Genomic DNA, 15,846 nt, shown 5'->3' on the forward strand with positions numbered 1-15,846 from the left:
TTTAGACATCCAGACTCGAACTGTGAGACAATCCACTTCTGTTATTTCAGCTACCCACTCATACTTGGTTTCGTCGGCCCCCGGATACTCCTCCAGCCTCCAAGTGGCTGCTCACGTGCGGGGGGCAGAGTTGACAGGTGAGCAGATTCTGAAGGCAGACTGGCAGGGTCACCTCCAGCCTGTTACCAGCTCTAGGGACGTGGGCAAACTCCAGACAACACTGTGCCCCTGTCTCCTCCCCTTCACAACAGCAGTAGCAGCCTCCACAGAGGGTGGTTGTGCAGGCGAGTCTGGTTAATAGGTGAGAGGTTTAAAGCAGGGTCCTTACTGGGTAAGCGCTGTGGTGCTGTTTGCTATTGTTATCATTGCTATCATCATCATCATCACCTTGCTTTGGCTATAGCCTTGTTCTACACTTTGAAAGCTCTGAAGGGAAGGAGTTTTCATGCCAGGAAAAGGCCGGCCACGGGATGGCCTGGCGCAGCACAGCACTTCCCTAGGCCTCCCTCCCTTTCTCTCCTCTTGTGTAAGATGAGGGTGTTCACGTGTCTCCACAGACAGAGCCGCGTTGGCGAGTTTCGCTCATTCTTACTGCTTCTCTATGACCAAGATGCCCGGGTGTAGGTGTCCAGCCCCGATGTTTCTCCTGGGCTCTGAGGCCCAGAGAATCAACTACTTCCCAGGCATCTCTTCTTGGATGGCCCCTCCCTCACGAACTCTGTGTCCAAACCTACATTCAACACCTCCTCTCCCAAACTTCAGTGCCCCTTCTATGTCTTCTGTCTAGCAAGTTACCAAGCCTGAGCGCTTGGTATCGCCCTATTCTCCTCCTTCTCTTCCCCGTACTTACTTACTCACCAGTTCTGTCCATCTCGCTCCTTAATATCTCGTGCAATTATCCCCACGGCTTTGGGCATTTCCTCTCGCATAGATTACCTACCAGGGACCTCCTTGCTTCCAGTTTTACCTGCCTCTAGCCCCACCTGTTGCAGATAGCCAGAGCAAGATTTCATTTGTTTATAGCTTTTTAAAACATAACATATTTCAGAGCCATAGTACAGAATCTCAGAGGGAAGACGGGAGTGGGGGGTCGGGGGTGGGAAGAGATCCACCAAAGAACTTGTATGCATATATACATAACCCATGGACACAGACAATGGGGTGGTGAAAGCCTGGGGTAGGGGACTAGAAGGGATGAATAGGGAAAAGGGGGGACATATGTAATGCTTTCAATAATAAAGATTCAAAAAATGAAACCTTATAATCCCACTAAGATTGGGAGGAATCTGAGAGCACTGGGCACCCTCCTCTAATGTTAGAAGAGCTTGCTTCATACGGGCCCAGGGATGGGATCAAACATGAACAAAGGGTAAAAACTGGGGGGAAACGCTGAATTCAAGTATTTATCTCTGAACTTGATGCCGTTTCATGCTACTAATTGTCGAGATTCTTAGTGATGTTTCATCTGTAAGTGGATACTTGGAAGATGAAATTTTAAAATCCAGTAACATTGCAGGGTCATTAAGCTGAAACTCTCTAAGTAATTTGTCTCCATTCCTACCTGAAATCAAGATCCCTAAACATTGAGGTTAGGCAGCAGGGCATATAAAACGTAAGTATGCAATAATAACCTGCTTTACGTAAAGCAAGGAGTCTTCACTTACCCGAGTGAGGCGGAGCCACAGTAAGGTTTATCGTGCGAGAATCGCGGGCCTGCAGCCCCTTCATCTTAGCCACGCAAGTCAGATTCCCACTGCCTCTCGGCGTCAGAGCCAGGATGCTCAGGACACTTGGAGGGTCGTCCGGCTCCAGAACGGAGTGAAAGCTTGAATCGCTCACGGGGACACCGATCTCCCAGGAAAGTTCCGGGAGCGGGTTCCAGCCCACCGCACGGCAAGTCACATTACAAGGTTCATCCTCAATGACTACAAGACTGTCAGTGCGAACGAGCAATTCCCCCACAACTAAAGAAGAAAAGAGAAACATTCTGAAGGTGTGGCCATGCCTCTCTGTCCCAGGTCTGCTTCCATTGTTCCTTCAATCACATTGCAGGAGTACTGCCTCCCCGAACCCAGAGTGGCCGTGGCCGTAGTGGGAAACCTTCATTCAGCTTCTATCTATGTCTTTGTTTGCACTGTCCAGACCCACAGAAGAAAGAGGGGTAAAGTCAAAAACAATGATGTAGGCAAAGAAATAGAGGCAAGCATATGAAAGACTGGAGACAGGCAATGATCGCCACCTCGCTCTACCTGCCCCAGAAGACCTCCAGGATATAATTCCAGAAAAGCTAGCAGGTACCAACATGGATGAGATGGGAAAGTGACAAAACCTGTCTTTAAGAGTCTTCATCATAGAAACAGGAAGAAGAGATGGGAGGGAGAGAAACAGAAAGGAAGAACGTAGACACAGAGGCCGTGAGGAAGGCAGGAGAGAAATCAACAACACAACAACAAACACTTGTCAGTTCAGAAGAATTCTCAGGGTAACACTAACTGATAACTAACCCAGACATTAAACAAAAAAAAAAAAAGGCCCAAGCTAGTTGCTCAGTGGCTAGAGCGTCAGCCCACAGATTGAAGAGTCCCAGGTTCCGTTCTGGTCAAGGGCACATATCGTGCAGGAGGCAACCAACCGATGCGTCGCTCTCACATCGATGTTTCTCTCTGTCTCTCTCTCTCCCTTCCACTCTCTCTAAAAACCAATGGAAAAATATCCTCAGTGAGGATTAACACAAGAAAAATAAAAAAAAAAGGGAGAGGAGAGGGAGGTGATAAATACGAGAACACATTCATTCATCAGTTCAGAGTACTGAGTGTCACACCGCCGAAGGTGCCCATAGGTCACCCTCTATGGCCTGCACTTCAGCAGGTCCCTTCCACTTCCCTGACACTGACCCCAATGAACTCCAAACGTGCCTCTTCGAGTCCCCCGCACGCATGCGCACCTTGGACGGAAAGGAAAGCAGATCCCTCGCGGCCACTGTTCTGGAGGCTGCACTTGATGTGCCCCGCGTCGCTGAGCTGCACGTCGTGGATTATCATCTCGGAGGTGAAGTCGTCGCCCTCCGTGTAGTTCTCGGAGGTGAAGTGGCTGCTGGTGATGATGACCCCCATGGGCGTGACGCTCAGGACCACCGTGCCGTTCAGAGCCCACATGATGAGGCTCCAGCCCCGCGAGACGGTGCAGTTGAAGCGGGCCTCCTGGCCCACCAGCACGGTGGCGTTCTTGGGTCCTTCTATGATTTGGTAGCTGGAACCAAAGGCTAAAAGACACCCCGTGTTCCAAGTAAGTGAATGAATCGATATCGATCAACTGTAGAGTTTAACCCTCCTGCAAACAAGCTGTGAGCCCCGCGTGACTGTCCTATGGCTCAGATCCCAGGTCTTACTGGTCCCAGCACCAGGTCTCCCAGATGATCAGGAGCTGCCCATGGACAGGAAGCCACTCCATCCCTCCTTCCCACGGCCCTCTCCTCGCTCCACAGTCCTCAGCACCCCAGCTGGGCTGGCAGTGACGGAGCAGTGCCCCTCCTCCTCTTCCTGCGGATGTGACCTCAAGGATCTGACCCCAGCGTGGCCCAGAGAGCCACCACGAGCCCGGCTCTGTCGCTGCAGGGAAGTTGTTCAGCCTCACGATGAAATGAGCATTTCTCCTCCTGGTGAAATGAGGGGGAACTTCTCCCAGGGCTGGGAGGGGACAAAGAGGCTGGGGACCCCAACATGCTGTGATCATGGCCCATGCCCTCCCCCTGCACCCTGAGAGCCCCCACATGGGCCCTTAGGACAGTGTCTGTGGCTGGGGGATGAACAAGGTTGCGAGGGAAGGAAAACAGCTGGAGAGGGATGGAGGTTGGGTCCTGCATATACCGTCATGGAAAGTCATCTGGAAGCATCAAGAAGATGGTACTGTCACCGGGGCCTCGCCCTCCTCCTAAGGACTAGACGAGACAGAGAGGGATAAAGGGCAGAAAGATGGAGGGAGCTAGATGCCCTCGTGAGAACGCCCCAGGCATGCACTGGGCAGCCCCTCAGAAAGTCTCGCCGCATCTAGCTGAGTTTAAAACCCCACACGCCCGAGTGTGGGACCGCGGACTCCAGAATGAGCGTCCTGGCTCACCCGACAAGTCATCACTCTCCACGCCCCGCGCTCCGGGGGCAAAACAAGTGCCACCAGGACTTATGTCCAGGACCAAATCCGGGTCAACCCTTCACGTGACCCACAGGCACTCAGCGGACAGTCACTGTCACATGACCAGCAAGAAGGGATCACGTGGACCGACAAAATGAGCCAAGAAAATCGGAGATTAAAGTAGCGCTGCTTCCATCACGCCTTTCCCAACACTGCCCTTCGCTCACCAGCTGTAAGGCGGGTTCTAAAAGAATCTCGTGACAGCCCCAAAGGTTTCTGGGAAAAAAGCACACCGCTGGACACACAACAACAAGCAACACTTCGCCTGCGTTCCCAGAATGCACTGCGGGATGCACCGCAGGAACAGGTTAAGGGCGAAGAGTGAACCACTGCATGGACAGGGTCTGAGGCCAGCAGGACGGGGCGGAGCGGCAGCCAGGGTCAAGGGGGCGGCCACTGGCTCTATGGAGGCCAACGTGCGGGAAGGTCAGCTGTAAGTAGGGCTGCTCCTGTGTTGGGTGAGCGTGACCACTGTTCCCTATTCTTTGCTGTGAGTCCCGGGCAGGAGAGCAAAAAAGAAAGTGTGACTTAAATAACAGCTCAGATGGGTCCTCTCCCGGCTGGTGCCAGGCTGATCATTTCACTCCAGACACTGTGCCCTCCACACCTGTCTAAATGCCCTGCCAGCTGCACATGTGACCAAGAAGACCCAAGGCTGCCAAGCTTGCTTTGCAGCTAGGGAGGTGAGAGGGTGAGAGGGAGGGGGGAGGGGGAAAGGGAGAGGGGAGGGGCCTGCACAAAATGGGAACTCTCTGAGTTTGAACCTGACCTTTAAGTTAAACAGGAGGCGCCAAGCCCTAAGCACTGAGTTGCCCTGGCCACGCAGCCTGGTCTGAGCTCCCACCACAGGTAACGCCCTCCAGCTCCTCCTCCTGACTCAGAAGCTGCCCTTCCGGAAGAGTGGGGTACTTGGGCCGCGTTCCTCTCTCCTGCACCCCATCAGCTGGTGGTGTGCGTGAGCCTGTCCCACCCAGAGCAAATATGAGCAAACTATAAATAAGAGCTTTAATCAAAGTCACCTGCCTCAGCACACAGCTCCCCTTCCCCTTTGCTCCCTTTCCCTGTGTAGAGCGAAAGGGCAAGTGAGGGCCAGAGCCAGGGGGACAGCCAATGTCCCCCTCCCAGGGGCTTCCTGTGAACCAGCGACAGGGGTCACCCAACACCAGGTCCCCTGGAGGGGCTTATCCTATCTGCCTGCAAGATACTGATTCATGCCAGCACTCTCCGATTCCCCAAAGCCTGTCTACAGCCTGCCCCTCGCTCTCTCTCCTGCCCCTCGCTCTCCCTCCCCCCGCCCCCCCATGACCCTACTGCACCAGGCACCTCAGCAGGCTGGCTTCCCTCAGAGGACAGGCTTCCCTTCTGTCCTAGCTGGTTTGGCTCAGTGGATAGAGCGTAGGCCTGCGGACTAAAGGGTCCCGGGTGTGATTCCGGTCAAGGGCACATGCCTGGGTTGCGGGCTCGATCCCCAATAGGGGGTGTGCAGGAGGCAGCCGATCTATGATTCTCTCTCATCATTGATGTTCCTCTCTCTCTCTCTCCCTCTCCCTTCCTCTCTGAAATCAATAAAAATATATTTTTTAAAAAAAGAAAGAAAAGCTTCCCTTCTCCTCACCGCCTCCTGCCATCAGCACAACCGAAACCAGTCACAGGAGCACAGCTGCAGCCCGGGGGCTCCCGCCTGCCCGTCCTCCCGAAACTGGTCCTGAGCATCAGTCCTGAGCCGGCTGCCTCCCCGGCGTGGGGGGCTGAGGGCATGGACCCCTCAACTCCTCCACCCTCCTCTCCTCTGCTCCTCCCGCCGCACCTGTGGACCCCTCGCCTTCTCCCATCTCTTAGGTAACACTGGAAATGAACAGAAAAGCAGGCAATTCAAAGTCAGGCAAGGAAAGGGGAACAGCGTGGGGTGAGCGCAGAAGAGAACTGCCCAGTGGAGGCAGCGCCCGAAGGTGAGAGTGGGCGTCTGAACGCCTCAGGGGCTGGGGCCACTGTAGGAAGGAAGCTGAGAAGGGGGGACAGGGGGCCGAGATGGGTCTCCACTGCTGAGGGCGACAGGAAGTGCCGGCACCATTGCTGTGCCACCTCCACCCCCCAAAACTGCTCTCCGTGTGATTAGAGGGATCTTCTCAACACACCAGCATGCTCAGGAACCCCCTTCCCCTTACACCCCCCAGACTTCGTTTAAACATGTCCATCATCCAGGGTAAAGACCAGATAATCCTGGGCATTACAATATCCTAAGACCCTACCTAGTCTCACATTAACTTCATTTTGCCCCAAACCACGCCCTCTTCCTCACCAACTCTTTCTGGCCCCAGGGCCTTTGCACAGGCAGTGGCCAGCCTGGCATGCTCGTCTCACTCCTTAGCGCCCGGCCAAGTTGTCACCTCCTCAGGGAACCTTCCCAGACCACCCGATCTAGGTTACATCATTCTATAACGGCTTTCAGAGTGAAGCAAGTATCACAGGGGTGATTTAATATTGATTTTTCTATCAATTAGAGCCTGTTTCCCCTGTGGCTCTCAACTCTTTGTTGGCCCTCTGCCTGCTTTTGCTCATCACTGCATCCCAGTGCCTGCAACTAAATGGGGCACAACGGGCCCTTAGTTAATATTCACTGAGCGAATAAGTAAGTGGCCGGGCCCTCGTGACGCTGGGGACGACGTAGAGGAGAGGCTGGCAGAGGCTGGAGGGTACACATGGGGTAGCCCTCAGCTACTCAAAGCCCGTCTGCAAACGAAGTTGTCTCTGCCTGAAGAAGTATCAAGGGGCTCGGTCTGTTGCTATGGACCCCCACCAGGGGGCTCTAGAATTAGCCCAGCATCCTCTCCCCTCCTGGGAAGCCATCACCAGGCCTCAGCCATCCCTGCCTTCAAAACAGAACTTCAGGAAAGGTGTCTGGGAAAGCTATGCACCTGCGTTCCTCTGGGAGAGAATGCTTGCCGCCCGCCGTGGCTGAAATGGCCTGGTTGCAGCCACGTCCCCCAACTGTGCTGAGCCTGGTTCGCCAGCTGCACAAGCCCGAAGCGCCACACAGCGTGGGGAGGGGTCCCTCTCCGCGCCACAAGCACACTTATCAGCACCTACTGGACACCGCACTGCGCACTATCAGGCCGAGCTTTCAACATCTTTCCCCCAAATACATGTCAACACCACGGCCCGGTGCCCATCGACGTCACATGAAAATAACCCAGATCAACGTGGATAGCACAGTCCTCACTGCGTGTAACACACCCATGCTCCTCTTCTAGTTCACTCCTTTATTTTTCCGATGTTGTCATGGCCAGAGTTTAAAAACAAAAACAAAAACATTATCCTGTCCAGTCGGCATGCTCAGTGGTTGAGCATCAACCTATGAACCAGGAGGTCACGGTTCGATTCCCGGTCAGGGCACAGGCCCAGGTTGTGGGCTCGATCCCCAGTGTGGGGCGTGCAGGAGGCAGCCGATCCATGATTCTCTCTCATCACTGATGTTTACACCTCTCTCTCCCTCTCCCTTCCTCTCTGAGTTCAATAAAAATATATTATTTAAAAAACAACATTATCTAGCCTCTGAAATAAAGTTCATCTGTATGTAAAGTACAAAGCCAGCAGAACAGTCTGCAGTTAGACGTCAGGACAGTGGTCCCTTGCAGGGGGCAGGGGGGCGGGGGGGGGGGGCGTGGAAGCTTGGGTGGAGGGTTCCTGGCCTCAGTGTTGATACATGAGGTGTCAGCTTGTGCAACTCATCCAGCCAGGCCTTCGTGACTGTGCAGGTTCCCACATGTAGATTCTCCACTGCGAGGCCTCAAACCCCCGCATACAGAGCACGACTCCCCCAGGAGAGCAAACTCCAGCCGGAAACACGACAGCACACCTGAGCGACGGCCTGTCCACCAACAGAGCCACACAGAGCTGGGGGGACAACCCCAGCTGCTCTGAGACCCCGAGGTCCGCACACCTCAGCTCTGTGAGGCAGAGTCTGACGGGGGACCCTGGCCGGGGACACCCCGAGGCCATGCCCACCGACACCCTGGGCGAGGCCCAGACAGAAACACAAGAGGGACAGGACATTTCAACAGGAGCAATGGCTGCGGAGAGGTACCGGGGGGCACATGCCAGGAGGCGCGAACCCCGATGAAGAGAACTGGGGGTCCGCTGCACCTGCAGGGCCCCTGGAGCTGGAAGTGCCCCACCCCCCAAGAGCCTCCAGAGGGAAGGGCACGTGGTGGGAGGGGCCTAGGAACAACCCCTGGCACCACACCCGCCAGCCGGGGCCTCCCTGGGCTCCCTCCTCCCCCTCCACGTGGAAGCCATGGGTCATCCCACCAGGCTCACGTGACCTACCTGCTAGGCCAGCCACGACGACCAGCACGGCCAGGACACCTTGGCAGCTGCCCTCCATCTTGGCATCTCCCCACCTGAGAAAAGAAAGCAGGCAGTTGACCAGCGGGAGCGGTAACAGGCAGAGCTACGCAGAGCCCGACCCGCCCCGCGTCCGAGGACGGAGGAGTCAGCACTCTTGGTGTGGCCCGTGGACCGGCCTCCCCCAGGACCACAGTGTGACAGCCTGGACTTACAGCAATTCGCTGCCACCGTGACGCTTGGATCGCTGAGAAAGGAAACTCCTGCGCACGGCATGCTTACATGATCAAAAGGAAAAGCAGGCGGCAAGAGGAAGAACAGATCACAAGCGTGTGAGAGGGCAGCAAGAGGCGTGGAGAGAAACAGAGGAGGGGAATGTGTGTGAGGAGGGTGGCGGGCTGGCTGTCACTTCACACAGGGAGGCCCCAGGGGAGGTGACACAATGTGGATACCTCACAGGAGCTTCCCAAGCAGAGAAGCAGCAGGTGCAAAGGCCCTGGGGTCGGATGGTGACTGACACACGTGAGGAACTGCAGCGAGGGCTCTGGGCTGGGGCAGAGGAGGGGTGGGAGGGGAGAAGTCAGAGTTAGGGGAGGTCAAGAGGAGACAGAGTGAGGTCCTCTCAGCCGCTGGGGATCCCGCCACGTATGCCTCTCGGCCCTCCCGTTCAACCCTTTGCTCTTTGGTGACCCTCTTGCTCATCCTCCATCTCTGCATTTTTTTCTCCTTATTCTTCCCTTCTCCCACAGACGGGCCTACCCCAGGCAGTCACCAGCACTGCTGGGCTCACTGAAGCAGTCAGGGCTACATCACCCACTGAGCGCATCCTGAACCGTCTACAAAAATAAAACCATAGCCAGCTCCCCCTTCACCTGAGGAAAAGGTCTCTATTGCACATGTTCTTCCACCACCACCACCATGTGGGGCACAGTGACCCGGGGTGGCTTTCCCTACGTCTCGGGCGTCACCCTGATTTCACAGCCACACGTCCCTGGAGGACATGGGGTGCCGGTTCCATCAGCGCCCCGTGCGGGATTCTTGCAGTGTGCTGACACCCAGTCCAGGGCTCCGGCCCCTTTCCTGTTTTACAGGCGTGGGCACAGGCTCACGAGCAGAAATACAAGCCCTGAAATGGGCACTGGGAAATGCCCGCCACACCGGCATCTGGGGAACACGCCTCCCACACAGCGCTCAGTGAAACAGCAGCAGTGCGAGGGGTCACAGCAACACTCAGGATGTGACCGCTGGGTAGTCACAGCCTATGAGAAGGAACATGGAACCACGTGTTCTATGTGCATGTGGTACTGGGTAGTCACAGCCCATGAGAAGGAACATGGAACCATGTGTTATATGTGCATGTGGTACTGGGTAGTTACAGCCCATGAGAAGGAACATGGAACCACGTATTACATGTGCATGTAGTACTAGGTAGTCACAGCCCATGAGAAGGAACATGGAACCACGTGTTATATGTGCATGTGGTACTGGGTAGTCACAGCCCATGAGAAGGAACATGGAACCACGTATTACATGTGCATGTAGTACTAGGTAGTTACAGCCCATGAGAAGGAACATGGAACCACGTGTTCTATGTGCATGTGGTACTGGGTAGTCACAGCCCATGAGAAGGAACATGAGGCCACATGCTACGTGTGTGTGATACTGGGTAGTCACAGCCCATGCAAAGGAATCTGGGACCACATGCTACATGCATGTGTGGTACTGGGTAGTCACAGCCCATGAGAAGGAACATGGATCTGTGTGTTACATGTGAGTGTGGTACTGGGTAGTTAGTCACCACCCATGAGAATGAACCTGGGACCACATGCTACAGGCATGTGTGGTACTGGGTAGTCACAGCCCATGAAAAGGAACATGGGATCACATGCCACATGCATGTGTGGTACTGGGTAGTCACAGCCCGTGAGAAGAAACATGGGTCCGTGTGTTATATGTGCATGTAGGGCTGTGTAGCCACGGCCCATGAGAAGGAACATGGGACCACATGCTACATGTATGTGTGGTACTGGGTAGTCACAGCCCATGAGAAGAAACACGGGTTTCCGTCCCCCGTTTCTGACGCCTCTGGAAAGCAGACATCAGCAGGTGTGTGACCATAACCTCTCATGTCCAGGCATGAGGTTCAGTGTCTGGGCTGGGGGCCTTCCTGTGTGGAGCCCCGCCCCTTGCCATGATCTGAACTGGACTCAGCAAACCCCTCCAACACTGTACGCCTGGCAGCAGCTGTGCGCACACCAAACCGAAATCACAGCCCTTGAGATCGGCTCAACATCCCCAATCAAGTCACCTATTTCCAAGGTTCAGCGAGCACAGCTCCACACATCCATCACCACCAACCCATCACCACCAACCCATCACCACCAATCCATCACCACCAATCCACCACCACCAATCCATCACCACCAATCCATCACCACCAATCCATCACCACCAATCCATCACCACCAATCCATCACCACCAATCCATCATCACCACCAATCCATCAACCACCAATCCACCACCACCAATCCACCACCACCAATCCATCACCACCAATCCATCACCACCAATCCATCACCACCAATCCACCACCACCAATCCACCACCACCAATCCATCATCACCAATCCACCACCACCAATCCACCACCACCAATCCATCACCACCAATCCATCACCACCAATCCATCACCACCAATCCATCACCACCAATCCACCACCACCAATCCACCACCACCAATCCATCACCACCAATCCACCACCACCAATCCACCACCACCAATCCACCACCACCAATCCATCACCACCAATCCACCACCACCAATCCATCACCACCAATCCACCACCACCAATCCATCACCACCAATCCACCACCACCAATCCATCACCACCAATCCATCACCACCAATCCATCACCACCAATCCATCACCACCAATCCACCACCACCAATCCATCACCACCAATCGTCTGGAATGCCAGACCCCAGCAGAGGATGAGGGGGAAACGGAGCCCTGAGTCACACCCGGTGACACGGCTTCCCGAGAGCAATCAATGAGCAGTGCACGCCCGCGCCCAGGAGACCTGGACTACAGCTAAAGGTCACCAGCGAACGCCTCAGTCACTGATAAGCAGTCAGGCTGCCCACTAGGAACGATGACAACTTACTAATGCCTCACCCGCCACCGCCCCACACGCCCTCTCGCTGGTTCTCTGGCGGGGGCTCCACTGCTGAGGAGCCGGGCAGAGCCCAGGACGTGGTGTAGGGTCGGCGAGAGCACGAACAAGGGTTTTTGAGGGTTTTGGGGGGGTTTTGAGGGTGTGTTTGACGCGGGTTTGATGGGAAGGGTGTGTGCAGGAAGGAACTGTCAGAAAGCTGATTTCAAGTGTAAACTCAAACCAGACGAGCCATTTAAGTGCATGAACACCTGTGCCGGGTAATGAGACTATCTCTATGGAGTAGTCTGACGGGTCCCTGGATTTTAAGTTCTCATTCATTTCATTGGGGAAGACTTGAATTACCTACTTTTAGTGGAAAAATTTCAAAGTCTTCTTGAAAGTCTTAAATCTTATCAAATTGTATCAAATAGACAGGATTTAACCGCCAGCCAATTCCTAAAGCCCCGAGGAGTCCAAAACACTCGAATCATCGGACGCCCCCAGCTAGTCACCGCGGGAAGAATTTGACCCTCTCCCTTAACCACCCCACGCACAAATGCTTATTCCCGGGCTCTCGGACAGAGCTTGTTACCAGAACATCCAAAGGAGACCGTCCCTCTCTGGCAGCAGAAACCTCAAGCCCAAAAAGGAAGAAGCGCTTTGCCTGGTGCGTGAGCATTAACTGGCTTGCTGCAAACCACTGTGCCTCCAAGAGGGTACCAACGCACCCGGGCCCTCAGTCCCCCCCGGCTCTGCGTGCCCCTCACTGGGAGGTGCCGCGGCACCCGGGTTTGGGCAGATGTTTTTGCTGTTTTTTTCCAGAAGTTGTCACAACCCTTGGAACAGCCCAATTCCTTTTATGACCCTGAAGACGGAAAGACCACGCAGACCTATCAGACTCGGGGCAGCCTCAGAACTGCCATCTCCCGCCCACAGGCCTCTCCTCGGGCACTTAATCAAACGCCAGGAAAAGTGTGTCTGGGCACAGGGAGTCACAGTAATTTTCCGGCGTGGACGCCTGACCTCCCCCGTCCCACCCCAGCTTGGCGTTCAGCGCATCCCGGAGAGCTGGGACAGGGACGCCCTCCTGATTAGACATCGTCTCAAATTCCTTCACCCTCAGAGCCGCCGCCCTTTCAATGTTTAACTCCGCGGGAGGGGGGAGCCAGGATAGTGTTTGATCGCCCAACACTTTCCCAGGGAGAACAGCGGGTGTCCTGCTCCCTGGAGAGACCAGCACCTGGGCGGGGCCCACTGCACCTGTCCGGGACCCCAGGCCGGCCGTCTTACCTCCGCAGGTAGATCTCTGCAGGCTCCGGCCGCCGTCTTGGCCTCCGTCCCCTCTCTGCACAAACACAGGAACAATTCAATCAGCCACAGAGAACCCTGACCCGGGCTAGGCCCTGAGCAGGAAGTTGCTCACGAAAGGGTTGTCACGTCACAGGCCAGGCTCTGAACGCAGAGGCAGCCTCCGCCGGCCGCGGGCCCTCGCTCCCCGAAGGTGCGGGCGTGCCAGCATGTTTCCTGGTAATCATTAGCCAGCCCCCGGCAGCAGCCCAGGAAGTCCGGCCCGGAATGCCACGCACGGACCTCGGCTCGGCTGCAGGGCCTGCTCCTCCTCGGGCCTAAGTCCTGCAGAGCCCAGACCCTCGGCCCCACCGTCCTCCACCACGGCTGCAGGCTGCCAGCCCTTCGCCCTGAGGACGCAGCCCAGCCAAGCTTGCGCCCTGTGGCCTCTGGCACCGCCAGGGACTGGAGAAGCCAGTTCCCTGCCGGCACCTCCACACGCACAAGAACGGGTTCTTTGTGAAAGAAAAACAAGAGAGTCCTTGGGGTGCGGAGGCCTGGACTGTGGCCACCTTGAGGAGTGAATCAGTTTCCTGTGAAGGTCAGCTCGGAGCTGTTATGTAGGAAGTTTGCTGGGGCCTCCCAGGCCCCACGCCCGGCCCCTCAGGTGTAAACAAAGGAACTTGGCTGTCCCGAGGGTTGTGACAATTTCTGGAAAAAGGCATCGCCCTAAGTCCTGGTGAGTAGCCCCATACTGAACGGTCCTCTCTTACATGGTTCTTTTCCAGTATCTGGCTTGTCTTCCCATTGCATTTTTGTAGTATTTTTTTTATTGATTTCAGAGAAGAAGGAAGAGGCAGAGAGAGAGAGAAAAATCAATAATGCGAGAGAATCATTGATCAGCTGCCTCCTGCACGCTCCACACTGGGGATGGAGCCCACAGCCCAGGCATGTGCCCTGACTAAGAACCGAACCATGACCTCCTGGTCCATAAATCGATGCTGAACCACTGAGCCACACCAGCTGGGCTCCCCCATTACATTTTAATCTTGTGAGGGACTCAGGGTCAAGGGCGTCTACACAGATACAGGTACCAACAGAAATGAGAATCATGTATTTAGAAGAGACCCTGAATGAGGTCTGAATATGGGGCCCCAAAATAGTCACTTTGGCAGAAAGATTATTTTAAGCTGAAGACATTTGAGATTCAACAGATGAAGGGAAAACAGCGCCTCAGCGCAGCAATTTTGGGCACTGGGGCTGCCATAAATTATTCTTCTCCCAGGATCTACTCCCAGAGGGAGAGCACAGACCCACTCCACCCCCTTCTCCTGGGAGTTTACGGTCCTGAAGATGGAAAGACCACGAGGACCTATTAGACAAATATTCCCACGTTATTACCTCCTGTCCGTGCTCCTAAAAATCTATTTATCTTTCCTCAAGAAACTTATGTTTTCGTCCCATAAGAAGCCTGTTTCTGCCCGCCCCCCCTCCCCCCCACCTGTTCCCTTTTTCCTACTAAATTAGGGATATAAATCTTTAACCACTAAATGAGCCAGTTACTTCTTTGTTGGTCCTATATGCATGCAAAATAAACTTTTTCTCCAGTTAATTTGACTTTTTAATTCACTAGTCCCAGCCACTGGACATAAGAGGATAGAGAAAAGATTTTTTTTTTCTTTTTCCTTTTCTACAAAGCCCCATGTCAGGAGATGGTCAGAAAAATGGTGAGCAAATCAGATACTCAGGGAGTCCATAGGTTAGTCTGATAATCTTACAAATCTACACGGGGTCATAGCATCTTATTCACAAGCCTTGCCACTTATGAATCAGGGTCATAAGGCCTAGCATAATACAAAACTCAAATAATTTTAGAATAATGAGCCACAGGAATAAAAAAAGAAATCTAAGGCCAGTATAATTCTTTTTTGCCCTGATGTGCTTTTGTAAAATTTTTATCAGCTTCAGTCCTAATATTAAGAATACCAGTCAGCACGGGAGTCACAAGGACTGGCCTGCGGGCACCCAATTGCATCTGACTTTCTCCCGAGATGTCCAGCCCCAGCCTTAGCCTCGGCCCTGGAACGACAACCAAAGAATATTGTTAGAGCTTCCACAAACGTTTGTTAAAACTACAATGAGTGTGCGATTGTGTTGGGAAGAAAAAATAAACTTTTCTTCTCCTCTCCTCCATGTTGTGATTGGGGCCCTGAAAATTGAATTGACAAAGGCAGATTAACAGGACAAAAACCAGAGGTTAACAAGAGTTTATTAACAGATGCGGCACTCATACAGCTGGGAGAAAATCAGTGAGGAGTAACTCAGTGGGGTGGTTGGAACTTGGGCTTATATAATTAGCATCTTAAATAATAAATCTGTAGAGAAGTGGCAAGACAAAGGAAAAGAAGCGTAGGCTTTGGGGGGTGGCGAACTGTGGGGAAATGAGTAAGTGGAGAGATGAATGGAAGATAAGGCTGTGAGGGGAAGGTTTGTTCTGTAGATTCTGTGAAGAGTCTCCAGTAATTAGGTTCCTTCTGCCCTTCCTGGTACAAAGCAGGGGAAGGCAGAGTTCCTTTGGTGTCTGCTGTTTCTCATTTATCTTCAGCTTGAAATAATCCTTATGCCAAAGTGGCATGTTTTGGGGTGGCATCTTCTGACCCCCTACAGGTGCCCTACCAACAATCCTATCTAATAATAGACAAACATGGTAATTGACCGTACCTTCGCTATGCCTCCCATTGGCTAATCAGCACAATATGCAAATTAACCCAACCAAGATGGTGGCTGGCAGCCACGCAGCTGAAGCGAGCAGGAGGCTTGCTTGCTCCAGTAATGGAGGAAGCCAAGGTTCCCCGCCTGCCGTGGCCTGGC

The 15,846-nt window shown here is 54.0% G+C and overlaps 1 protein-coding gene across 2 annotated transcripts in view; it reads right to left on the minus strand.

Annotated features, from left to right (window-relative positions):
- IGSF5 (immunoglobulin superfamily member 5) overlaps positions 1-13,282 on the minus strand; it is a 34,660-nt gene extending 21,378 nt beyond the window's left edge. For both annotated transcript variants that reach the window (XM_036351578.1, XM_036351577.1), the window contains exons 1-4: positions 12,979-13,282; positions 8,515-8,588; positions 2,945-3,262; positions 1,665-1,964 (exon numbers count right to left, since the gene is read on the minus strand). In XM_036351578.1, coding sequence (XP_036207471.1) covers positions 1,665-1,964; positions 2,945-3,262; positions 8,515-8,572 — 676 coding nt within the window. In that variant the 5' untranslated portion in view covers positions 8,573-8,588; positions 12,979-13,282. The remainder of the gene's footprint in view (positions 1-1,664; positions 1,965-2,944; positions 3,263-8,514; positions 8,589-12,978) is intronic.
- Between the last annotated feature and the right edge of the window lie 2,564 nt (positions 13,283-15,846).

This window comes from Myotis myotis, unplaced genomic scaffold (genome assembly GCF_014108235.1).
Source record: "Myotis myotis isolate mMyoMyo1 unplaced genomic scaffold, mMyoMyo1.p scaffold_m19_p_2, whole genome shotgun sequence".
NCBI lineage: Eukaryota > Metazoa > Chordata > Mammalia > Chiroptera > Vespertilionidae > Myotis > Myotis myotis.